Source organism: Sciurus carolinensis, chromosome 7, assembly GCF_902686445.1.
Source record: "Sciurus carolinensis chromosome 7, mSciCar1.2, whole genome shotgun sequence".
NCBI classification, from domain to species: Eukaryota; Metazoa; Chordata; class Mammalia; order Rodentia; family Sciuridae; genus Sciurus; species Sciurus carolinensis.
In genome coordinates, this window is record NC_062219.1 from 153,560,857 (window position 1) to 153,586,457 (window position 25,601).

Genomic DNA, 25,601 nt, shown 5'->3' on the forward strand with positions numbered 1-25,601 from the left:
TCCTGGGACCTACACCTGAGGCCGACACCAGGGAGAACCGGGGGCTCAGGCCTGGTGCAGATCACTCAGAAGACCCTGCCTCCCCCCACTTCTGATGAGAAAATAGAAACCCTCGCGAGGGAGACCACAGGCGTGCCAGCCACCTCCTCGCATCGAGTTCAGCTGCCAAGACGGAGCCAGGGCCTGTCCTGCAGGCCCGGGGTCACCAGCCCTACCTCTGTCTCTTGTCAGTGCTATGGGGTGCATGGCCGCTGCACGGCCAGACCCCGGTCACCTGTCTGCAGGGACTCTGGACGCTGCCTGGAGTGACGCTGCCTCTGCACACGGGAGCCCCTGCTCCCCAGGGAGGCCCTGCAGAAGACGCCAGGGGCCGGGGTTCACCCGGAAGGCTCGTCAGGCCGCCAGGAGCCCACAGCCCGGGCACCGCCTGCTGTTGCGTGGCCCACTGCTTCCCTGTCTTCCCGATGAGGCCCGGAGCAGCGTGGGCAGTGGGCGGGCGGGGGTGCCCGCGCCCCACCAGCCGCGGGTGGAGGCTCACCGTGTACGACAGAGCTCAGACTCCCCGCCTCGTCGTCGCTGACGGCCGCGAGTCTCTCCACCACTTGGATCTGCCTGGAAAGCTTCTCTAAGAGGTTTCTTGCCACAAAAGGGGTTTTGCTGGAGAAAACAATTTGCTGATAAAAGAAAAATGGCTGTTTCAGTTATGTTGTCGGGAGTGTCCCCGCTCCCCACTGCCTCCTTCCAGAACGAGCGGCTGATGCCGGAGGCACGCACGCAGGGCTACTGTTCCCGCCGGGTGACGGTCCTCACTCCCTGCCAGGTAAAATGTCTGACCGAGGCACAGCTGCCTGTTTAAATCTTTTCTTTTCTTTTTGGTCCTTGGGATTTAACCCAGGGGCAATTTACCACTGAGCCACATCCCCAGTCATTTTATTTTTTATTTTGAGACAGAGTCTCCCTAAGTTGCTGAGGGCCTCTCTAAGTTGCTAAGGCTGAACTTGAACTTTCCATCCTCCTGTCTCAGCCTCCTGAGCCTCTGGGATGATAGGCGTGTGCCACTGTTCCCAGCTAAATTTTTTCATGCCTGTCTATGTATCCAGGAATTTTATCAGTAGTAGAGAGGCAAGCTGCTGTGAAGTTGTTGTCCCTTTTATGTATGGTAGATCTGGTCATCCTCTTTGAAACTCGGAGGACACATTTAGGCTGCGTCTTGGTGTGTAATCAGAAAAAGATCTGTTTGACAAAGTGCAGTAAGTTTTCACAGCATGGCTTTGTTTTTTGTTTTTCAAGTGAAACATTAGGAGCAGACTGTGTGATGACTGTCATTGCCATCAGAGCGGTCTCTTCACGCTGAGGGAGTGCCCCTGAGGGCCGGGCCTCAGCCCTGTGCATGTGTTAGTTCATGGTGCTTCTCACAATGACCCAAAGCAGTGATCCGACTGATGTCCCCATTTTACTGATGAGGACACTGAGGCACAGAGAGCTTAAATAATCTGCCCAGGGTCCTACGAGTGGTGTTTATGTTTGTGTGCAGGTCACACGCACAAGGAGGTGACATAAATCACTTGCTGTTGATGTCCCTCCTCCTTTCGGTGCCTCTCAGGACCTGCCTGGTCACCTGTTAGGCACAGGCAGACGCAGGACACAGAGAAGTGCTGTATCATCTAGAGCAGTCCCACTCTAAAACAAACAGGTCTTCAAACTTCAAGTCCACAGTCATGTGCTAAAGTCTTTCGTGTAAGTGAATAAAGTAGAAGTATATTTATTTAAAAATAAGTATAGCTGTTACGATTCTTACGGAAGGCCCGTTTTTTTCTTGAGTCATGTCAGTGAACACGTAAACTCACCGATTGAGGAGTGAGCGCAAGTGAGAAGCTAGGTTTGCAATCTCCTCCCCTTAGCCTACATCTTTATACCCACCCCTTTGCTTTTCTAGCCTGGCTCTTCCCCACGGAAGACTTGGATTGATCAGTCTTTGGGAGCAAACCTCACCCTCATGGAAGAGAATTCTTGTGTCTCTCAGAGTAACTGTTTTACCTCTAAAAAGTAAACAGGTGGTTTCCTTGCACGGTGTCAGCATCAGCAAGAACAGAGTGTGAAACCCTCCCATTCAAATGGTCGGTAAATAATGAACAGCCATAAGTAAATAAGAACGCTTGTCCATTTCCATCAGAGAGGAATATTGCACCTGCTGCCTGGATGGTTTTTGGTATTGTGGTTTCTAACCTTGACACTCAACAGAAGAGACCAATAGGGTGCTGGCCAAGTGGTAATTGCCAGCCAGTTTCCCAGAGCACACGAGCTGCCTGTGGTTCCTGCGGGGTTCTTCATACGTGTGGAAGACATGCTCCTCTGTCTCATCACAGGTGTGGCACTGAGGAAGCAATGCCGCCCAAGGCCCGGGGCTCCCTGACTCTGCACCCGACCCTGCCTGCCAGCGGGCCGCTCCCTCAGGACCTCGGCTCCACCCCCGCTGGCACCCCTCCCTTTCCCCCATGTCCACATACAAGCCGAGAGAACAAGAGCGGGAGAAGAGAAGCCACCAGGTAAGGAGGCAGCGTTTAAGTAGGGGCTCTGGGGCAGAGGTTTGGTTCGGGACAGCTGAAAGTCTTCCTGCAGCAGAGGGTTTCAAGACCTTGGCTCCACCGCTGTGAAACCTTAAGGGGCCAAGTTTGAAATGAGAAGAAACATCAGCTCCATGCTGCCCCAGAAAGCGGGCTCGCCGGTGATGGCGAGACCCAGAGGCACGTGGCTCCCGCTGCTCAGAGGTTGCCAGCGAGACCTGGGGAGGGAGCTGCCGTCTTCAGCCTTTGCTCGTGGCTCTCTGGGGGACACGCCGTGACTTTCGTGTTAGTGCATGGTCACTGTACTGCTTTCCACCTCCATCTGGATGCAGAGACCTTTCCCCTTAAGCACGGTCCTCTCAGCTACTGCCAAGAGATCTAGAAGAGCCAGCAGATGGTGTTCGACCTGCGACCTTTTGAGATCTAGGTTCTGAGATAGCAAACCCAGGGCTGAGGGAGGCAGGGCGTGCCATTAGGGCGCTTGAGGAGGTTCAGACCCAAGCGGGACTGTTCTCTTACTCCGAATTCTCATCGGCCTGCAAAACCGAGAGCGGAGGCCTGCTCTCCGGCCACTGGGGCGGCTGCATACTCGGGCGCGGGGCCAGCCGCGCTTCCCACCTGGACCAGCTGGGTGCAGTGCTGCAGGTGCCGCACAATGGCGATGTCCAGGCTCTCGTTCCCCGTGGTCAGTGGGAGGGGGCTGCCCGCCACACTGGTCCCGACGCCCGTGTCTTCCGTCAGAGCTTCACTCAGGTGGCCCCTGGCTTCTGGGTGGACCGACCTGTAACTGGTGAAGGGGGAGGTGGGTGAGAGGTGTGCACAGGCCTTGGGCCGCGTTGGCGCGGCTCGCGGCGGGCCCCACGCACCCACTGGAATCCTCTTTCCCTCGCCTGCTTTAGAAGCACCTCGCTCAGCCTGAGCTGGGCCTAGCACTGGAGGCCCAAGCAAACGCTTTGCTTCTAGGGCCTCCGCTGCTTCTCTGGCCGCCGGCCACTCAAGAGGGGCCTCTCAAGGTCTTTGAAATGGACCCTTATTGTGCGTTGGTCACACTTTCCTGCTCTGTTGACAAGACGATTTGCCAGCTTTTCTGGCATCAAACTGTCCTGTATCTGTGGTTGCCCAAGAGGAATACCGTTAAGAAATCATCTGTCACCACCTTTTCCTGGCCCCAGGTCAATTGCTTCTTGAAGACAAGGCAGAAGGAGAGTGGCCGGGAGGGGAGAGGGGACATTCTGTAGGGACAAAAGTCCGGAGTAGTGAAGTCCGGAGCCCAGCGGGTCCTGCCTCCCAGCACTAGGAGCCTGCATCTCCCTGAGTCTCATAGTGAAGGCACTTAACGTTACCCCGTTTTATTCTCAGAGTGAATCTGTGCTTGGGAGGGACAGAGCAGGGAGCCCGGAGAGCGCCTTGGTTTACCGGCTAGGCACCAACAGACTGGCTTTTAGCCTCCTGCTCCCCCTCAGTGCTCATGACGCAAAAAGCTCCTCACCCAGGCTCAGCAGCTTTGAGGGCTTTGCTCTGCTTCACCTTTGCCTCCAGGGAAAGATGCTCAGTTGTGTACACACACACACACACAGATTCTTTTCTAATAATTCCGATAACATGCAGTAAGACTGCAGTAAGACTCAATCAGTTAGGTACATTTAACATTAATGTTCTGCAAAATGTGCAAAAGCCATAATGTTTTTGTTAATTAAAATGCCTCTTTTAGCATGAAGAAAAAAGTTTAGACAGACGTCTGACTGTGATGAGTCATGTAGCTGTTGAGTTCACAGAAAAGTTTTGGTGAGGAAGTATTTCACGAATTGTCAGGATAGAAAGCATGCAGAAGCGGAATTAAATATTACATTCATCCGTTAAATTTGCTTTCCTTTTATTCCCAGTTTGCTCTGAGGAACATGTTCTAGTTCTCATGTTGTGTTTTGCTTTGTTGATGTTGTTTTTGTTTTTCTTCCTGGTTTTCTCTTAGAAAAGAGCCCCAAAACCATAACTCCTCCCACAGAGAGACTTGTGGAGGTCGAACACAGAACCTCGAAGCGTATTCATATCACATTGTCCCAGAGGAAGAGAGCAGTAGGAAACGCACCTCTTCCTCAGGGAGTGTTTGTGCATCTTTCTCAGTGACTGAGGGCCAAGCATGCTCATGGTGCTTGTCTGCTCTGCTCTGAAATCACAAGACGGACCCCAGGACCCGGCTCGAAGGACCAGGCAGACAAGGTGACCTTTCACCTTCATGATCCCCCACCCAGAGGTCACATTTTCCACCCCAAGCCCAGCCTGCTGTGGACTCACTGGGCTGAAGGGCAGGCAGAGCAAAGCCCAGCAGAGCCAAGGCCCTGGGAGGAAGAGGGCTCCAGGCGGGACCGGGCCCCGCCAGCTGGAGAGAACCGCAGCAGTCGGGCTGCAGACACGGCCCGGCACCACAGCCTCCCCAGGACGCACACGGCAGCCATCCAGCCGTCCCCTCACACCGGGGAAGAAAGGGGTCAGTTCTCCCTTAAGCAACCCCAAGGAGGTGAGGCTGTGCGTGACGGTAAAACGGAGCCCAGTGCCGCATGCAGGGCCGCGTGGGAGCTGTGCGCCAGGCCCCTCGGTGTCCGCGACGCTGGCCTCAGACTCACCTGTTCCTCTCTGGCTCGGTGTCCGAGAAGACCGAGTCAGCACCTCCGCCAAGACCTGCCTCCTCCCCGTCCTCCTCCTCGTCAAAATCGGAGGTGTTCAGGAAGTCAAAGCTTTCGAGAGCGCTCTCCACCGTGAGGCTGAGGCTGGAGGCCCTGCTGCGGCCGGCCACGGGCTTGCACTGCAAGGCAGAGGGCGCCGGCGTCAGCACCCTGGGAAGGAGGAGCGCCCGCGCCATAGGCCACACTCGGCTTTCCTTTAGTCAGGCTTTTATTTTTTGTTGGCATTTAAAATCTTTGTATTCCAAAAAGAAGTACAACCACAGGTAAAAATGGCACAATATCTGGGGTTAGCTCCCAAATGATCCAGAGAGAAATACACAGGTAGAAGAAGGGACAAAACAAGACGGGCGTGAGCTGATTGCGGAGGACGCGCGCCGATGTCAGAATGGGCGCCTCTCCTTCTGCTTCAAAGTTTTGTAATAAATGCTTGCTAAAATGTCAACCAGAAAGTCTTGGGAAACAGAACTGCACTGTTCCCCTCTGCCTGGTGCTCACCCCTAAATAAAGCACAGCTAGCAAGCCGGGGCAGTGGCACATGCTCATAGTCCCAGCGACTTGGGAGGCTGAGGCGGGAGGATCCTGTAAGCTCACAAGTTCAAGATCAACATGGGGCCACACAGTGAGACCGTGTCTCAAGAAACAAGAACAAATCAAAAACCAGCAGACAAATTTTAAGAGATACCAAGTCAATGCTGATTACTAACCAATCTCTAATTACAAGTGACCATGTCCTCAAAGTCCTGAGACTAGAGCTTTCTATCTAAAGCACCTGCTGTAAAGGTAGTCCTGTAGGCAAATCCCAGAACACAGAACGGTGTAGATTCACGGAGCCCACATTCTCTATGTAAGGAGCCCTACACGGAAGGTCACATGTACAGCGCGTGACCTCTTCGAGCACCGAGGACTGAATGAATGGTACGGGCATGACGGGAAGCAGCCTCACTGCCTGGAGCTCTGCCTGGAAAGGAACGAGCCCGTGGCCTCCCTGGCCAGGCCCTGGAATTGTGGGGTGAACCGCCCTCCGACCTGCAGACTGTGTCGCAGGACATGCACAGAACATGACAAACAGATGGTGCCAGTAGCTACCGGCACAGAGGGGAGAGGAATCCCAAAGGCTCAAGAGAAGGCTGTGGTGGGCGCAACGGACAAGTCCTGCCAGGGAGACGTGCTACATGTCCTCCACGCTGCTAGGTGGCACTGCTTGCTGACTTCCCAGAGCAAGGCAGGAAGGGCCTGGCAGGGCTGGCTCGGGCACTTAAGATGGCACAAGAGCACATGGGACACGTCTGTCGCTGTTTTAAATCACAGTAGTTCTGTTCGCCCTCAGGGATCTCCATCCAAGAGGCAGCTTCATTTAGTTCCTGATCCTCAAGATGGGTTAGCGCCCTAGGAATGTGAGGGAGGGGAGAGAGAAGAGAGCTTTGTCCAGCTGATGCTTTGATTCTGGCCGGGTACAAAGCCACTTGCCCCAGACCTAAACCCTGTGGGCATTTTCAGTCTCAAGGGGAGAGAGGGAGCTTGTTGGACTTTCTCCTAAGTTAGCTATCTGTACGACTTGATCTTGTAGAGGATGGGGGTGGTTGAGGATTGCACTAGCAAGTTTTAGAACAAATGTAGGCTGAAATAATACTTGGAGAGGAATTCGCGATCTGCAGGTCTTCATGAAACTAACGGTGGCGCGTTCACTGTTTCTGGATGGACTGAGCTATTCAGAGGCATCCTAGGTGCCTGGAACAGGAGCTGCCATCGCCCGCTACAGTGTTTGTTTAGGTGGGTCAATGTGGGTCTCAGGTCTCTTCATTCTGAGAGATGGGCATTGAGTCCAGGGCTCACATATACTAGGCGAGTGCTCATCCACTGAGCGACAGCCAGCCCCTCTCTTAGTTCTTTGGCTCACAAAACAGAGCTGGGCCACTGTGTAGAAAAGAGGCTCAGTGGAGTAGCAGACCAGCAGTCTCCACGCATGAGACCTCAGATGACGCTTCTGAGCTATGACTACTGAAGCAGATTCCAGTGCCCTTCCCTGAGTCTCGGAGCTGTGCCCACAGTGGAGCTAACCTGTCACCAGCACTGGAGGACCTGCAGAGTCAGAGGCTAACTCATCATCTGTGAGGGCACAAGTCCTCTCCAGGGCAGGGCCAGCGTGACTCAATGGAGAGGCATAAGATGGACAGGAAAGCCTTAGAAATGGAGTTCCAGATGCCACTGTCAAGCCACATCTGAAAACAGTCCCACAAAGCCTGCCGCAGCCTCCTGTGGCTGGATTCTCGGTTTGTTGCTGTAGCCTTACATTTAAGCCTCTTTGACAGAACAGGTCCCCAAGGAATTGCTCTTTCAAGAAAAAGGATCCAAGTTCTCTTTCTATATAAATCAGAGTCAGAAAGCCAATAATACAAGAAGTGGCAGTGAGATTCAGGACACAAATTCAAGCTCTGTCTCCACGTGCGGCATTTTCAAAACTGTTAATCCAATGCCGGGTGAAGACAGATCCATTCTGCTATAGCAGGGATCATGATCTTGTGCTTAGACCTCCTGCTTGAGAGGAAACCAACTCTCTCACTCTTATCTTATCTAATCACCATGGATGGGCGAAAATACCTCTGGTGAAATCTGCCTTCCCTGACTTCTAGAGTGTGGCATGACGAGTTGCTGGTGAGGTCCCAACTTGCAGATGGAAGGGTTTCTTCTACCAGGCAGGACCACTGGAGAGGGTACCAACTGGGGCTGGCCAGCTCCGACTCCTGCCAGGCAAAAGTCCCCCTATTTCCTGAGAGGGACCCTGTCCAGTAACATCTGAGGCTATGCTGGTCACAGTGCCAGCATTTCACATTTGGATTAGAATGATTAGTTCTAGGACTAGAAGGGTTTAGACATTCTTTTGAGTTTTTAGACGAACTCCTAATCAGTTTAGTTAAATTGATCTGTTGTTGGGGAAATAAAAATGAATATGCACAAGTGGCATTAATAATCACTGTCATTTAAATGACAATTATCTATTGATCCTGTGACAGGACAGGGCTTAGAAGAAGGAGGAGGAGAAAAGATGCTATCTTAATAGAAAATTGGTCTAGGGCAGCTCTCTGCAAACCTAATTCAATCTCTCTGAAAAGGCACTTACTTTTAGAATATCATCCAAATGCATGACCTCTTGGTTCAGATCCTGAAACTCCTTGTACTTCTCCTTGTGTGGCTCAAGAGCAAGCAACAGCCCGCTCAGGGCGTCCTCTAAGCTGCCCTCCAGGAAGGACTCCCCACCGGCAGAGTTCTCAGAAAGCAGCTGCTCCGCAGCTACTGGCGCCTCTGCCGAGGTGAGCCTCTTGACCAGCTGTTTTGTGATATTTCCTTCAGAAGTATCCAGCTCCACTGGCTTCAGCTCCGAGGCCTCGTCGGACTCCTGCAGAAGGGCCTCGGCCACTGCATTCTCAAGGAACAGGCGCTCAGTCCCTGCAGCTGTGGCCATGGTGGGTCTCCTGGGCTCCGCTGGGTCTTCCTGCAGGTGGGCCTTGGGCTCCTGGCCTTCTCCCGAGGAGCTCCTGGAAGATGCTGAGCTGCTGTCCTCCTCTCCCTCATCCCCCTCACCCCGGGAGCACGGGCTGGTCTGGCTGAGCTCTGCAGGGGTGATGGTGATTTCTGGATTTGCTGAGCTCGAGCTGGAGGGAGACGCAGAGCTGGAGGGGAGGGCACAGTCCCCATTGGGCAGGTCACAGGAGCTGAGAGACAGTGGCCTTGGTTCCTCTGTTGCCTTCCCAGTTTCAAAGATGTCATCGGGTAGATTCGCCTGCGGATAAAGACAGCTGTTATTTTCAATTCAACTGATGGATCTGGCAGGCTTATTTTCAGACAAAACCCAAGGAGTTAACATGAAAAAGTTTGAACTTTCATATTAGCCTTTTATTTGCTGATGTATACATATGGCGGGCAAAAGAAAACAAGCCCTTGAACACTGCGCATAGTTGAATCTAGGTGCAAGTTCACTGAGCCTATTCTTAGGGCTGACATTTTCCACAAGAAGCAGTTAGGGGAGGCGCGGGATGGTTGCTTACTTTCTCAATCCTGAATCTCACAGTATTTGGCAGCCATACTTTGAGTAAGACTATGAAATTCTTCTTTTCCTTTTGGCATCTCTCTTAAACAACTTCCCAACATTCTCGCTACTTTCTTTCAAGGATGTGATGCTTTGTTCTGCTTCGGTTCTCAAAAATTATGTTTTGAAAATCTCTACCCACAGATCCCAGACTCTTGAAATGTTTTACTAATTTAGTAACCATGCCATAAACACTTCAAGACCAATGGTACATCTGCACAGCTTGTCCAGGAATAATAGAAAAAGACTAAGAAACAAACACGCATCTTCCAGGAGGCAGAGCCCTCCCCAGCCCCCAGGCTCCCAGCATGCCGAGGTGCAGCAGATGCAGGCTGTGTCCCGACAGGCTCTGCGGCGGAGCAGAACTCTGAAGAGGGATGATTTGTTCACGCTGGCACTGCACTTGCTGAGTCAGCTTCCCTAGGCTGCCTCTGCCCACAGTGGCTAAATGCCAAACACTGCTCTGTGTTTTCTAGGTATCTGAGACTGAGCCCTTCAGAATGGTTGATTTTTCTGCATTCCAGATTGGATCCTTAAAGTACAACCAACCCTCTGTGTCCATGAGTTCTGCATATGCAGATTCAACCAAGGACTGGAAATACTTGAAAAACAAATCTGTGTTGAGCACATAACAGATTTTTTTTTCTTGTCTAATTCCCTAAACAACATAGTATAAGAATGAAGTCTTTGCATCGCATTAGGTATTAGAAGTAACCCGAGGGGGTTTAGAGAGTATGGGGGATGTGTGCAGTTTATGCAAATGCTTTACCGTGTCATGGGAGGGGCTTGGGCATCCCTGCACTGGGGTTGGTACCAGGGACTGGAACCGGTTGCAGACAGACACCAGGGATGACTGTAAATTGTCGTCACCAGGCTAGTGCCTGCTTTACTTACATATAAAATGACAAATTCTCATAAAACATTCCTGCAAGTCAAACAGGAGCAGACCCAAGGCAAAGGTCTCGTCCACCTCCAGAGGTGTCTTGGCCTGCTGCTCCTGGACATGCCCTGGGACACTCAGACCCTCGCAGGCCCCAGGTCCTGGACTTCTCTGAGCTGAGAATGCTCCTCAGACTCCTCGGGGTGCAGGTTCTGGCGCCCCCTCCTCCCCTCCAGTCTGCTTATTCTGGCTCCTCCCTCTAATTGCCCCTCATGCTTCCAGGAAAGACGACGGGAACGCTTTTGGGGGGTGAATGGGGAAGCTGGAGTCCTCTCGTGGGGTCTCCTCTGTGGGGGTCTCTTAGGCACCTTGCTGAATGCTCGGCTTACAACTGATCCTGCCAGCTGGGCTGTGCAGCACTGAGGCGGGGTGTGCTGACCAAGGCAGAGGACAGGGAGGTCGAGGTTCTTACATGTCCACCCTGGCCACTTCTCCCATTCTGCGTTCCCAAGCCCAATTCATACTACAAAAGTACAAATGTCGAGCTGGAATAGGTTGAGAGGCCCTGCCCAAGGGACTGACAGTTTCCCAGGGGACAAGTTTACACGGGACATACCCCAGTGCAAGGAACTTGTCCAGGAGGAAGGCCACAGTGGAGTCGCATTGGGTCAGGGCCCTTAAAATGGAGTCAAGCTTGGTCCAGGCCCATCCAAGGTTCGACTTGTGAATGGAGCTCTCTGCACACACACCCAGTACATGCTGACCTCACGCACCTGACCGAACTGGAAAGAAATCCACTCTCCTTTCTAATGGCTTGTGAAACCACTCCCCCTGTTTCCTGAGACTGTCTCCATCCCTTCTACAGAACGGTTTGGCCTTTAGAGCACCGATCACAATTCTTGACGAAGGACAGATGTAATCAACCTCCGCTGGCCCTGGCCCTGGGAGCTGAAGAGGGCATTCCCAAGGCTGCTGAATTCTGTCTCCAGGTCTTGCAATCCTGGCAAGCCCTGAATACACTTCATTCTTCTGTTCTGGACTGGGCTGGTTTTACCTTGGCTGACAGAGTGCATAGTGCAACTGAGGCATGTGTCACGAGATAAGGGTCCCAGCAAGGGGAGAAGTGCTGCCCAAGAGAGGACCGGATCCAGCCTCCACAACAGCGAGGGAGAGGACAGAGGGGACAGGGGCAATGTATGCAAAGATACGCGATCCTGGAAGGATGTGGCGAGTTGGGAGGAGAGCAGGGAGGTAAGAGAGGGGAGTGTGGGCCGGGTAAGACAGGGATAGCTGCTTTGGGGACTTCACATGGTTCCCAGGCTACATGAAGCCATCGAGCTCTAGTGACCTTGCTCCTGTGTAACACACTCTGAAACCTCTACTACCTCCCCAAGCCCTCCAACTTCCGGTGTCTGAGTGTGCACATGCATTGGGGGGACGGGTACGTGACAGCTGTGTCCGTTCCACTGCTTTTGAGGTATATTTTCATGCACATTTCCCCATAAATTCTTCTGATTTTCCTCTGAAACTCCACTAGGGCTTCCCCTCGTCCTTTCCACCTGGTTTTTGATTCAATGAATAACATGCAAGTATTCCTATGATAAGGTTGCTATCAGCCTGAAGACTCCACCTTTTTCTCCCTGAACATTCAAAGATGGCTTTTAGTGTCTGTGAGGAGCAGAATATTCCATGTATGTACAAGTATGCACGTAGTCTCTTGTGACACAACGTGTGATTCATGTGAAGTAGGCTACCTGCTGCACTCCTGTGAATTCAAGGGTTTCTTCTACCACAGCATGAGAGAATGAACATGCTACGATACACCAAGACCGACAACCTCTTTAGGTAGACGCAGTGCTAGTAGAATTAGTCTAAATCCTTCAGAGACTTGAATGCCAGTCTTTGAAAGGCTGAAATTTCTCTAAAATAAAACCTCCTTTGCTTTTAAGGATAGCTGTTGTTTTAAAAAATAAAAATCTTATTACCATGGATATCTTTGCCACAGTAGAGAAAAATCACAGCACAAAAACAGGGATAATCTAAGGAGGAGCAACACAAGTTGCATGCATAGCCAACCTGGAGAGCAGGACAGAGAAGACGAGAGAAGAGAAATGCAGAAAGGCAGGGGATAGCAGCGGGGGAGCGCAGCCTAGCATGCACAAGCTCCTGGTCCAAGCCCAGTGCTGGAGGGGGACCAAAAGAAGAGACATGCAGAAGCATCATGCAATGAGCCCCCGAAGTCACTGAGTCAAGCACGTCACACCCAGGCAGGCCACACTCACATAGAACTCTAGCATGGCCATGGGGCTCAGGCCGAGGGAGGGCAGGTCCCTCAAAGAGCGGCTGCGGTGCAGCTTGGCAAAGAAAGTGTCTCTGGAGGCACTCAAGACAGACAGCCACCACGGCCTGTCTGCAGAGGGACGCCGCGGGCTCCTCTGAAGTCAGAGCAGGGCGGGGAGTGGGTGGAGAGAACAGGTTACCGCACCACCCTGGCTGGCTGGAGGTGGGCTGGGGCCCTCCCTAGGTCCACTTCTCTCAGTGACTAATGCTAGACCACCTTTGGAAGAGTCCACCCATTATCATCCAGCAATGGGTAAGACGAGGGAGGGACGAAGAGGAAAGAGGGGGCACCACCGAACCAAAGGCACCAGGGAGGCCACTTCCTGTCACCCTTTGACTGGGGAGACCTTTAAGAACGTGGAGCAGGCACTCCTGAGAATCCCCGCACCACTGTGGGGCATCGCAAGTGCTGGGCACAAGCACGGCTCAGCCTCGACTTCTCCTCCAGAGTCACGCGGAACTTACGAAGAAGGAGTGGTCTTTGAAGGTGGGCGTCTCCGGGGTGCCCTGGCTGTACATGGACATCCTCCTCTGGAGCGCTGCCGTCTTGTTCCCGGCGCCACCCGAGGATGGGGTCGTGTCCTCCACGTCGAAGGGACTGCAAAACAGCGGGTCCCAGGCGGGTCACTGTTAGTCACTGGTGATGGCAGGAGCACAGGCCGAGAAAGCACCTCCTTGCACCCAGGTCAACTCAAACCTGGGGCAACTGTGCTGGATTTGGCTAAATTGTCAGAAAATACGCCAAGAGAAGAGAAGGGGGAGCAGAAGACAGAATCGAGACTAGTGCAGCTCTAGGCACGATCTACCTATCCGCCTGGGCGTGTCCGTGTCCTTGTGAGCACTGGACTCGTGGACACACAGCGCGGGCTCCACAGAACCAGAGGTCGGGAAAGTCTGTGGAAGTTCTCTCTGTCGGGAGACACTTGAGCAGCTTGAGCAAGGAACAGGCTGCTGTGTGTTTCTAATGAAAACACTCAAAAACAACCCCATTCCTTTCGGCAGCTAGAGGCTCCCGAGAGCCTGCTCGCAGGGATGCTGCTGATCACCCTGACGCCCTGGTCATCCAGCGAGAGTGACCTTGCTCTGTGACATCAGTGGCTACACTGGAGGAGGCAGAACCGGGCAAAGGCACTGGCACTGCTTCCTGGACAGGCAGCAGGATCTGGGCAGCTTCCACGCTGACTGACGGGAAGGGAAGCCCAGAACCCGCGTGTCCCTGTGTGGCATTTACTCGGGCATGGTCCAGGGACACGACATCCAGTGCTGGGAGCTACAGACCTCATCCAGATCCTTCCAGGGGTGGCCCTGGGAAACCACCTCTGCATTCCACAAGAGAGAGCTCTTGCCTCGGACACATTCTATTTCAGTAAGGGACGCCTAGAGGGCATTTGCAGTTCTCCAGGGAAGTACGTGCTAAGCAACTGGGATGGCTGGGACCTGCCTGAGGGCAAATCCTCCCACCCTGGACAGTTTGCTGCAGCTCACAGTAGTTTGCTTGGGAGGCGAAGTTCTTGGTGTATCTGTGTGAAGGTAGAGAAGGGGGAAGGAGGCAGAGTAAGACGCTCAGCGTGGGGAGAAGGAGAGGAGTGTGGGGACGTGGCCAGCTTATCCACGAGGGCACGTGTCACCTGGTGGGTTGTTGACAGGTGCTCAGGCTGCAGGGCTGACGCTGTGGGTTTGCTCGACAGACCCCCTGGCGGTGCCGGTGCCCATGGCGGCACCCGCCTCAACAGCGGCCTCCAGAGCGCGCAGTGCCACGGGAGGACAGAAGGGCAACTTACTACCAGGTGATTTCCAGGTTCAGCTTGATGGTTCCAAGGTCATTGATGTCCACAGCCACCACCTGCGGCCGGGCTGCAAACAGTTCTTTGGTCTCACAGGTCACGCTGCCTACCAGGAGGTGAGTCGCCAGCCCTTTGAGCTCTGTGACCTGGCAGGAAGAGGGGCAGAGGGGGAACAGGCTTTCTCTTTTCTTGTTTTCTGAACCAGCTGGTCGCCTGTTTCAGAATCAGACTGAAACCCCAGGGGGCTATTTCAAAGGTCCAGCACTTTCTCATGAGAGCAGCTGTCCTCCTCACAGACAGTGGGGCAGGAGGCTGAGGGGTGGCAGAGCTTTGGGGAAAGGCCCCCAACGAAGGGTCCTACTTGGCGCCAGGAAGACAAGGGGCAAGGTAGGTGCTGACCTTGATGGAAATGAACCCCACGACCAGCGGCAGGAAGACGGTCTCCTCCCCGTCCCAGCTCTGCTTGCCGTTGACCTCTATCTTGCCCTTCAGCTTCCACCTCTGCCGGCCGTACTTCATGAAGATCTGGAGCAGACACCACAGGCCTCACGCTCACTGCCCGCTGGCTCCCAACGCCAAGGCAGAGGGCCAGGCGGCCGGCCCCGGGCAGCACCCCCTCCACCCTGTCCTGGTTCCTGGGGAGCTGACGAGATCGGGAAGGGGCACGTGGAAGGGGAAGGGCTCTGCTTCCCCAGGACGGGCCCTGGAGGCGTCTCCAGTAAAAGACACGGAAAAGACACAGCTGCGCCCTTGGGCTCCTCTTCCTTAGTTCTATGCCCATAGGTCAGCTAGGGACTAATTCTCCAGGGCCCCACCCTGTAGAGACACAAGAGCCCATCCCTAAAACCTGCCTAGCATAGAGACCCCCGCCCCTGGGTGACAGCAAGCGGGCAGGGACTGTGACCCACATGTCCTCTGGGGGTGGGCCTACAGGCTTTCCCTGTCAGGTGGAGGGTGCTGGAGGAGATGGATAAGGTCCCTGGTGACAGGGAAACAGAAAAGGACTTTGTACTCGGTGGAGTTGGTGTTTATATAGACAGGCCTACATATTCCTCTTTAGTCGTGATATTTAGAACAGGTCGTGATCCTGGATTAGGTCTTAGATCAGGAAAAAATAAAAACTGCTACAAAGTACCGTTTTGGGACACTACTAGCATAATATGAAAGTGGACTATGTGTGAGAAGACAAGAGCCAGAGTGCGCCGCACTGGGAGCTGCGCTCTGCTGGGGACATCCTCCACCCTCTGGAGGGCGCCAGGCTGCAGGGCCAGGAGGCGGCATCCCACTCCAAACAGCACAGCTAATCACCACGGCACGATGGCTATAGATGCTACGCCGATGTGGCCCATGGTTAAAAAGAGCCAGTCCAGGTGAAGGGCAATGAGAGGCCTTGCACCCACCTCCAAATCTCATCGGCATAGAATGTTTCTCAAGATAAAAATAAGACACGCTCAGGAAGCAAACAAGACCACCAGCGCCGGCCCGCAGGTCCTCAGCCCAACCGTCGGTCAGCAGATACTTACTTCGTACTGGTCTCCAGGGCAGAGACGTGCAAAGCCAGCCAGACCTGTAGGCAAGCAATTAGGACGTGAGGTGCTGAAAACGTGTCCCCAGAGACCCGGGCCGCGTGTGCGAAAATCCAAGTGCAATGCCAGACTTGGGCAAAGCTCAAGTAACATTCCGGGGCTGTCTGTGTGGAACAGCTTTTTGGGGAATCCCATCTATCATGGTCGGAGAGGACATTCCTTGACGGGCGAGGGGGAGGGTTTCTGGGGCAGGGAGGCTGTTGGAGGGTGACTTAGAGTCCCAGGCACCTTGGCAGATTCCAGAGTCGGGGTATTCGTGCTGCAAGACGCACTCAGTTGTGTACTGTTCCCGTGAACATAAACTGCAGTCTGGTTTCCTTCTGGCTCTAAGATTGGAGACTTCTCCCCGCTTCCCATTTAAGACTCCCCTGGCCTCTCCCAGCCCACTCCTTCCTGTTCACTCATCCTTTCTACCCAGCACACTGAGGCCACCATCTACTGCATTAGGAAGTTGCCCAAATGGGCCGTCATTTACTTGCAACTAGTGATTAAGAAGACAACTCAAACCAGCCGTCCACTCGACAACAACCTACACCCGCGGTGGGGAGAGGCGACTTCCCTGTCCCGCACCTTCCAGCCAGCCATACCTAAAAGGGGGCGCCTTGCGGCAAGCCATTCCTAAAAGGGGGCGCATTCCGGCAAGCCATTCCTAAAAGGGGGTGCATTCCGGCAAGCCATTCCTAAAAGGACACGCCCCGTTGGAGGCTGGTGTGATCTCTGCCTGGTGCAGCAGCAAAACCAGGTCTTGACAGACTACAGGGCCCATCCTGGGACAGCCCTGGGGTGCTGGCTCTGGCGGGTTCCCTTCGTTCTTTCTATGGCATCTAATGAGAGCTCGCTGTGTGTGAGGGTCTGAGTCAGGCACTGGGGTGATGACTTGGAGATCAGGAGAGGCTCACAGACCCCCACAGTATGGAACAAAGCCTGGTCAAAGCCCACAGGAGTGAAACGGACAAGACCCGTGGGCTGGGAGATGGACTAAAGCAGAGCTCCTTTCTGTCCTCCTACCAGCTAGCCTGCTCTCATTTGTCTAGCTCCAGTTTCTTCACCTTTAAGATAGAGATAACAATGTCCGCCTTATAAAATGGTTGGTAAGGAAAGAGATGGCATCTGGCACACGGTAGGTGCTTAGAATGTGAAAATGTTTCATGCCCATGTATTGAGCACATGGTGTATACTATTCATTTAAAAGATGTCATCTGTCCATGCACAGTGGCACATGCCTGTAATCCCAGTGACTTGGGAGGCCAAAGCAGGAAGATTGCAAGTTTGAGGCCAGCTTCAGTAACTAAGTGAGGCTTGGTCTCAAAATAAATAAATAAATAAAATAAAATAAAAATAAAAGGGGCTGTATCTCAGGGGTGGAGCACACCTGGGTTCAATCTTGAGCACAAAACAAATAGGATCCCCAGCAAATTAATATCCATCAGGAAAGCAAAGAGCAAAGAAGTAATGGTAAAAGATCACTGCTTTTTCTTACTTTGTGTGTTTATGAGAATGTATTCCTTACATGATTAAAATTAAAAATAAAAAAAGAAAGACTGCCTTTCACTCAATGTAGGACAGCCCCATGGAGGAAAGCAGCAGAACCTCAACGCAGCCAGACCAGGCCTCGCTCTAAGACAGGTGAGGCTGAGCGAGTGGGCGGGGGCCTTCCACCATCATTGTTTTTCTTTTTGGGAGGTGCTGGGAATTGGACCAGGGCCTCAGACATGCTGGGCAAGTGCTCTACCACTGAGCGACACTCCCAGCCCATAATGGCATTTCTTGAACGCCCACTGTGAGTCAAGCATGAGTGATGGGGTGGGGAGGGAGGCAGATGAGTCTGAAAATTTTAATCAAGGAACTAAAATCCAATAGAAACCAGAAAAAAAACTGTCACTTTTTAACTTTCTGATTAATAAAATTTGTGATAAAAATTCCAATTAAAAAATCAGTACAGGTCAGGTGAGGTGGTGCATGTCTGTAATCCCAGTAGCTTGGGAAGCTGAGGCAGGAGGATAGAGAGTTCAAAGCCAGCCTCAGAATAAATGAGGTGCTAAGCAACTCAGTGAGATCCTGCCTCTAAATAAAACACAAAATAGGGCTGAGGAATGTAGCTCAGTGGTTGAGTGCCCCCGAGTTCAATCCCCAGTCCAAAAACAAACAAACAAACAAACAAAATAAAAATTCAGTACAAATGAGGCATGAGGCAGGATGCAAAGTGTTATGCAGAGTCTGATCTCAACTATACATAAATGTATCCAAAGGAACAAATCTAGAAAAACTGCCCAACTCTTAGAAAGAACTATCTCTAGATGATGGAATCAGGGGGAAAGTTAAATATTTGACAATAAGTTGTAACTTCCATTTGATTTGTAAAAGATCATGTAATTAATTATTTTCTAACAAAAAGAAAAAGGATATAAAAGAGCCAATAACACATTGGTAGTCAGCATAAACATACAGAAAAGGCAGGTTGGATATTTATGATCATTTTAACAAAGTTTAGCACTGAGTGGAGCAATTGTGTGATTTCAATTTATGGCATATATTTCTCAATGTTTAAAAATTATAAGGCACTGCTTTTCAAAATGTTATTACAAAAATTCAAGAAGACCCGAACATCCCATTTCAGTTTATCCATTGACTTCGCAGTTGCAGCCTGAGAGGAAATGATTTTGATGATCTGGGGAAAAGAGCCCTGTGATTCTTAGATCCTTGACACGCCAAAGATGTCCAAACAACAAATGGATCCCTCCTCCTCTGCCTCCTCACCTTGACATCATAACCTTCACGTTCTGGGTTCCTTATGCATTCAGCATGATTTTAGCCACATGGAGATGACGGGGATGGTGTCACACAAAGTACCTTTCCTTCTACCAAGAACCCTGTAACAAGTTGTGACTCCACATGACCCAGCCTGCTGATGCACAGGGCCAGGTTAAGACAGCACAGGGCCAGAGAGGTGCAAAAAGATCTGCTGTTACCAGCTGCCATCAATAGGTGGCAGCAACTCGCCAGCTTGTCAAGTCTACCCAGCCAGCTGGCCCATTAGAACAGCTTTTATTAACAGAAGGTGGCCAGCCACTTAAGAAGACTTACTGAATTAGAGCAGAATTAGAGAAACCCATTCTCACTAATAATTTGGGGCACTTAGTCTTTTAAAAAAATACTTCTGAAGGAAAGCATAATCAGCTGCCTTTCATAAATTCAAGGCTTGACATGTTAATTCTATAAGAATCCAAAGTGCTTTTAAAGAAAAGCCTGCAAATTAGTTTGGGATTAATTCACTGCCTGTTTACCTGTGCAATTACAATAGAAGCTTGGTTCAAAAGAAGCTGACCTCCCACGGTTGCTAGATAAAGGTGAGGAAAGGGGAAAAAGCTTTCATTTTCCCCCTTTCAATATTGCCCCAAATTTCATATCTGAAGACCCTAACGGAAAGGAAAGAAGGTACACAGTGATGACGTTTTCTTACATAATCCAAGGCCTGAAAGCGCTCCCTGGAGCTGCTGGTAGAGACACCACAGCGGCTCTGCTTATAGCAAGGACGCAGCCTGGCAATGGCGGGGGGCTTGGTCCAAGCTTCCTCAGCTCTCCCTGCGCAGCAGGCGCCCTGTGAAGTGGCAGTGGCAGCTGCTGAGCCCCAGGCCGTAGGTCCTGGCGTGCCCTGGCAGGGGCCTACCGCACTCCCAGCGGGGAAAGCTGAGTGGTCTTCCTGCAGTTTGGGGACTGCTGTTGCACTATCTGGGAAGTTTTCCTTAGGACCACCCGGAGTCCTTCCGGTTGAGGCTCGCGTGGGATGAGTGTGGGGACCTCACATCCACGTGCGACCTCTCCTACCCTCCGCGTGTTTCCCTGTGCCCACGTGTTGCTGACATACTGGCCCTTCCACAGCCTCAGCTGGAGGCCAGGAGCTGCAGGTGCAGGCGCCCACCTGGTGGCCTTTGCTCAGACACCCATCTGCCAGAGAGTGCTTTCCACCGCCTTTCCCGCTTCTCCCACACGCACCATGACCTTCCTTCCCGGGAGTCACTCCTTCTGCCCATGGAAAACAGCCCTGTACTGCCAGTCGGGGTTTCTCTTCCGGCCTTACTGATTTACTGACCAGCTCTCTGGAGGCCTGACTGGCCTTAAAGTTGGGGGGACAGCACAGATTTTAGGACACACGTGCCAGGAGCTTAATTAGCATGAAGTCTTGGGGAAGAAATGTTTCCCTAAGGAACGCTCCATCCTGGTCCCAGTGTGGGAGCTAGCGCTCTCTCCACGGGGCATTCCCGGTATTCCAGAATCTGGTCCTAGAGAACTACCCACATCTCCTCCCAATAAGCACTTCTGCCACACGGGTCTTCCTGGCTCCTTCTTCCCCCACCCCCCTTCTCCCCCCACCCCCCTTCTCCCCCCACCCCCCTCCTTCTCCTCCCCCCACTCCTTCTCCTTCTTGGAACTGGGGACTGAACCCTGGGGACAATCTACCGCTGAGTTACAAACCCAGTCCTTTTTGATTTTTTTTTTTTTTGGTGCTGGGGATTGAACCCAGGGTCTTGTGCATGCAAGGCAAGCACTTTACCAACTGAGCTATATCACCAGCCCACAAACCCAGCCCTTTTTAATTTTTATTTTGAGGCAGGTTCTCAAGGAGTTGTGGAGTCCAGCCTTGAGCTAGTGAGTCTCCTGCCTCAGCCTCCTGAGTGGCTGGGGTTGTGGGCATGCACCACCAGGTCTGTCCTGCCATCTTTTTTAAGAAATTTATTGGTTCTTTTAGTTATCTATGACAGTAGAATTCATCTTGCTATGATCAGGTCCTGTCATTTTGATCAGTTTCCCTTCCTTGGTGCGTGCTACTCCAGTTCTGCTGGTTCTACTTCATGGGTTACAAGGGAGGCCTCCCTCCTCCTCCCCCACTCAGCCTCCCCCAGGCTTCCACGGCCATCTGGTTATACTATGGGTCCAGCTGGTCATTTATTCCATCGAATGAAGTGCACTGGCTGGCTCAGTAGCTGCTGTGGAGCTCAGGCCAGGGACCACTCACAAGGTGCCCAGGAAGCACTTGCTCCATGTGGATGTCACCCAGGGTCTCCCCCCACCCCCAGCAGCTGTCGCTGTGGGTTGGGGTGGGGCAGAAAGGGAAGTGGGGAAGGGTGTGGAGGGAGGAAGTTAGGGTTGCCAGGTCAGAGTATTAGGCAACAGCTTCAGTTTGTGGCTGTGTGTTGGGGTGGTTATATTTTACCAGAACAAGTGACAGAAGAAAGCCACCATGGCAAAGATCTAGGATTTCTTGGCAGCAGGCAGGCCTTCCCTTGCCCTTTCTTGCAGAGAGGGGAGGGTTTCCATGGGGCGTTACCCTCCAAAGGCTGCAAGGATGTGGCCTTTGGCTTTCGTGTTAGGTTAGGAAAGCAGAGGTAACAGGAGTCTATCAGTGGAAAAGCGGACAGCTTCAGGTCTGAGAGAGGCCCCGGATCCAGGTGGGAGCTCCGCCAGCCCACCAGGAAAGGAGCTGAGGGAGGGAGGGAGGGAGAGGGAGGCAGAGCTGAAGCAGTGCTGGTAGCAGCAGGGTGGTTACCCCCAGGGGTGGTAGGGCCCCAACGGCTGTCGGCCAGCTCTGGAGATCAGGTGGGCGGGACAGCTCCCTCCCCCCACTCTCAGGGTGCCAGTGTGGGGTGGGGGTCCTCCCCCAGCAGGGACCACCCGTTGAGCAAGAACTTCCTCACAGTGTGTGGCTGGGTGGGGACAGCAGGAGCCAAGAGCCAGAGTTCAGTTTCAAGTTCAACACCGACTGGCAGTGTGACTTCCGGGACCAGTCACTGAAGCTCGCCGGGCCTCACTTCCCATCTAAAAAATGATAAAATTTCCCTCTCGCCAAAAACTGAAGCCTCGGGTAACAGCATCAGAAAAGGGAGCCACAGGGCTCTCCCTGTGTTGCCAGCGAGCAGCTGGTGGCAGCGTAGTGACTGACTGCGTTTCCTGGCTGCAGCAGCATCCTCAGAGTTAAGACCATCCGAGGGGACCCCACCCCAGCGCCATGTGCTCTGACTTTTGGCAAGGGGCCCCAAGGAAGAGAACAGAACCGGAAACCTGGGAAAGTGCAGATGCCCAAGGCAGCAGTGTTCTGGGTTCCACACCCCGGGGAGAAGTACGCAGCACCTGGTGGCTGGGGCCAGGCCTTCCTGTTCCAGGTATGCCCACTCCGACTCCGCAAGCCCACTCAGCGTGACGCGCCTCCCGAGGTCGAGGACGCACATGTACATGTGTACACCAAGCTCTCCTGTTGAGCACTTTTTAAAAAAGTCTCCCTTCTTTACTTCCTTAATTGCAGAAAGTAGACAAGAGGGTGATTAAATCCCCATTAGCAACACAGGGATCAAGCTGCTTAAAAAGCCCAGGAGAAGAAAGAAGTAGAAGCACCAGCCCCTCCTGGCTGTGGGAAATGGATGTCCTGTGGAGCAGCTCAGGCACAGCCGGCCTGGCCCCTGAACTTTGCATCTGTGACGCCTGTGTCCCTTTGTATCCATTTTTGTTCTGAAGATGCTGTGGTATAAATCAGTAATGCTTCTAGACTGGAACTTTCTGGAACAGATGCCACAAAGTAACAGTCCTCCGTGATGAAATGGTTGACAGGTAGTTTACAGATGCATGGAATAAAGGGACCATGCAGAGGCCAACAGGCATTTCTGGAGGGGAACATTCGCACCAAGGGGGCTTCTCCCAGCCCACGGTGGGAAAAGAGGGCATGGATTTGCTTCAGATTAAAGAAAATCTAAAAGATGTACCCAGTTACTAATCAGGATGCATGGTCCTGATCCTGATTTCAGCAAACCGACCATAGGAAGCATTTTATAAGACGACTGGGGAAATCGAATGATGAAGCGGGTCAACATCAGGCCTGCTGACTGTTAGATGTGGAGATGGGACAGGACTCAGCACTGCAGCCCTAAGAGGGCCCTGTTCTCTAAGAGAAGCAACTGAAGCCTCCAGGGCAGCCTGACAGAACTGGGTTTCATTTCATCAAAGGACTGCTAATTCATCAAAGGGAAAACAAAGGCAAGAAAACAGATCAGGCAAAAATGTGCTAGTTATTAAATCCAGGTGATGGCTTTATGAAGGTTCATGTAATGTTCTCTCCACCTTTGTGTGTGTTTGAGATTCTTGGATAATGAATGCACTTTTTAAGTCTGAAGGCGAAGACTCAGGAGAAGCATCGATATGCTAACACCGTGGGTAGGGCTGAGCGTGGGCAGCACAGTCTTTGCAAGGAAGCAAGAGCATTTCCCTGGCAGGAAAGCATTACCTTTCATCCTGATGGAGAACTCCCCCAGCAAACCCTCCAACTCCGCTTCGATGGCGCACATATTCTGTGGGGCAGAAAGTAGAGGGGCATCAGAGTGGGTTTTCTTCCACGCACTTGAAGCACGGGTCATTTTAATAGCTCGGCAGCCCCTGCATGAACTACAGGAGGCCTTTACCTGCTCTCCAGGAGTGGCACAGCACAGCCTTTGAAACGTTCTTGCCAAATGTTTAACCTGAGGCTAACCGAGACATGGAGGCACTGACGGATGAACAAGTTAAATTATACCCCAATCAGACAAATCCAGAATGTGGGATAGTCTCTTAGAACTGGCTTGAACTAAATCAATCTATTTATCTATCTCATGGGGAAACAAATTCTAAAGAAAGGGTAGAGACATAGTAACCAATTGCAACCCCTTTACCTTGATTACAACCTGGTTTGAAAGGTAAGCTAATAAACTAAAATAGCTATAAAAGGCATCAGTGGGGGAAATCAGAGAAATCTGGAAGTAGACATGATGTTGGGTGATTCTACAGGATGGCTGTCAGTTTTCTTAGTTGCAATGGAATGTGGTTATGCTGAAGAGGCACTGTTACCGTTAAGACATCCACGGCCCCTGGGTTCAATCCCCAGCACCGCAGAGAGAGAGAGAGAGAGAGAGAGAGAGAGAGAGAGAGAGGGAGAGAGAGAGAGAGAGGGAGATGCAAGCTTAAAGTGCTCGACTTACCCATTCTACAATATACGTATTTGAAAGCATAATGCTGTATACTGTACATAAAGTTTTTACTTATCAGTTAAGAAGATTTTTAAGAAGAGATCCATGCTAAAATACTTATGAAATGAAATGTCATGATATCTTATTCTCAAGTGACTTGGAGGAAAAACTAGTCCTATGAGAGGGTGAGAATGTTAAGACGTCACCCAGGGAGCTCTAGGTACAGGTATCTAGTGCTTGCTATGCTGGTCTTTCAACTTTTCCACAGGTTTAGATTTTTTGTTAATAAAAATTAGGGCAAAAAGAGCACAGGAACTCAATTCTACCAGAGTGAGTGAGGCAGACCTACTGCAATGCCACAGCACCCCAGAAATGGCTCCCAGGTCTGGCGAGGTCCTCTCCTCACTCTAAGGGTGAGAGAAGCGAGACAGCAGGATCCACGGGGCCTGTGGTGGGGCACCAGACTCCACGTCCCACCTCCCCAGGGTCTGAGGACCTGACAGAGCAAACAGAGTGGGCAACTCAGGCGAAGAGCTGCAGGGTCTGCGTCCCCAGGGAGGCCCCTCTGCAGCTGAGCCTGGGCCCACCTCTGCTCTGCCGAGCAGCACCTCCATGGCAGTCCCCGGGGGTGCCTTTGGGCTTCTCCCCCAGTAGCTCCTCCATGGAGGCTGGGCTGGGGAGGCCAAGGCGTGAGCAGGGCCTCTCAGGGAGCACTGACTGATTTTGAATTCTGTGTGCGGAGGACACCAGGAGCCTTGTGTGGGGCCAGGGCCTCTGATTCTCATTTGTTCCTTAGTTCTCTCCGGATGGCCACTTTCATGGGATGCAAAGAGAAGGGCCTGCCTTTTGCCTTACAGGGGCTCGGGGCCTCACAGAGCAACGAGCACTTCAAAGTTCAGAAAACCAGGTCTCAGCGGTGTGACCATTCTGCCTCTCAGGGCCCCGGGCTCTCTGGAAGGAACAGTGTCTGGAAACACCACTGTGTCCTCGTGCCCGCAGGATTGCCACCACATCTGAGACACTTGGGAGGCAGCTCGGCTACCTGTCGAAGGCATCATGCTCATAGTTCTCTGCCACCTCACCCACGCAGCCGTCCATGGTCCATGACCATGGCCACACACACCTTCTGGCCCTGCACCCTCCGTGATAAAAGCCTGGCTTCTGTGGTTGCAGAGCATATGCCACAAGAGGGTCAGAGAGGTGCGTAGCCCTGTAAGTCCTGAATGTCTTCCTACTCTAAGGTAGTCCTTCCTCTCGCTGAAATTGAGCACCCCATCTTTGAATCTGTGGGCAAAGTCACAAAGCCATGCCCTGGCACCTGAGCCAGGCTGGGTGTTTCTGAAGTGCCCTCTGTGTGCTATGAGCAGCCTCTATAATTGGGAACTACTGTTTTGATGTGAGAGGCATAGACCTATAGAAACAAGGTCTCAGGAACTAGGAGTGCTTCTGAGTTGGGGGTCTCAACCTCTGGTCCCATATATTCGGATGGGTGGGTGGGAAAAGTCACATCCTTAGTTCCACTAAACTCTGCCTAAAATTTGCCACATCCCCATGCCATAAATGTAGAAATAAGTCACAGCCGTATCAGTTGTACAGTGTGTGACCTTGACACCGAGACAGCAGGCACACGTTGGTGTCACATTATGTACTGCAGATAACTTTAAGCATATATATTTTTCACTGCCTTGAAATCTTAG

At 52.2% G+C, this 25,601-nt stretch overlaps 1 protein-coding gene and 1 long non-coding RNA gene across 5 annotated transcripts in view; one reads left to right on the plus strand and one right to left on the minus strand.

Annotated features, from left to right (window-relative positions):
• The window catches only part of Ripor2 (RHO family interacting cell polarization regulator 2), a 104,852-nt gene that overhangs the window by 17,585 nt on the left and 61,666 nt on the right, over positions 1–25,601 (minus strand). For 2 of the 4 annotated variants that reach the window (XM_047559042.1, XM_047559044.1), the window contains exons 8-16: positions 23,190–23,253; positions 15,857–15,900; positions 14,733–14,858; positions 14,331–14,479; positions 13,015–13,147; positions 8,364–9,023; positions 5,186–5,364; positions 3,183–3,351; positions 539–674 (exon numbers count right to left, since the gene is read on the minus strand). In XM_047559042.1, the coding sequence (XP_047414998.1) occupies positions 539–674; positions 3,183–3,351; positions 5,186–5,364; positions 8,364–9,023; positions 13,015–13,147; positions 14,331–14,479; positions 14,733–14,858; positions 15,857–15,900; positions 23,190–23,253 (1,660 nt within the window). Of the gene's footprint in view, positions 1–538; positions 675–3,182; positions 3,352–5,185; positions 5,365–6,459; positions 6,632–8,363; positions 9,024–13,014; positions 13,148–14,330; positions 14,480–14,732; positions 14,859–15,856; positions 15,901–23,189; positions 23,254–25,601 lie in introns of those variants that run through there. The other 2 variants (XM_047559043.1, XM_047559045.1) reach the window with 2 other exon arrangements.
• LOC124989105 (uncharacterized) lies at positions 13,781–17,438 on the plus strand. The gene is made up of 3 exons (XR_007109560.1): positions 13,781–13,955; positions 14,238–14,449; positions 14,826–17,438. It is a non-coding gene; the product is annotated as an uncharacterized LOC124989105 (long non-coding RNA).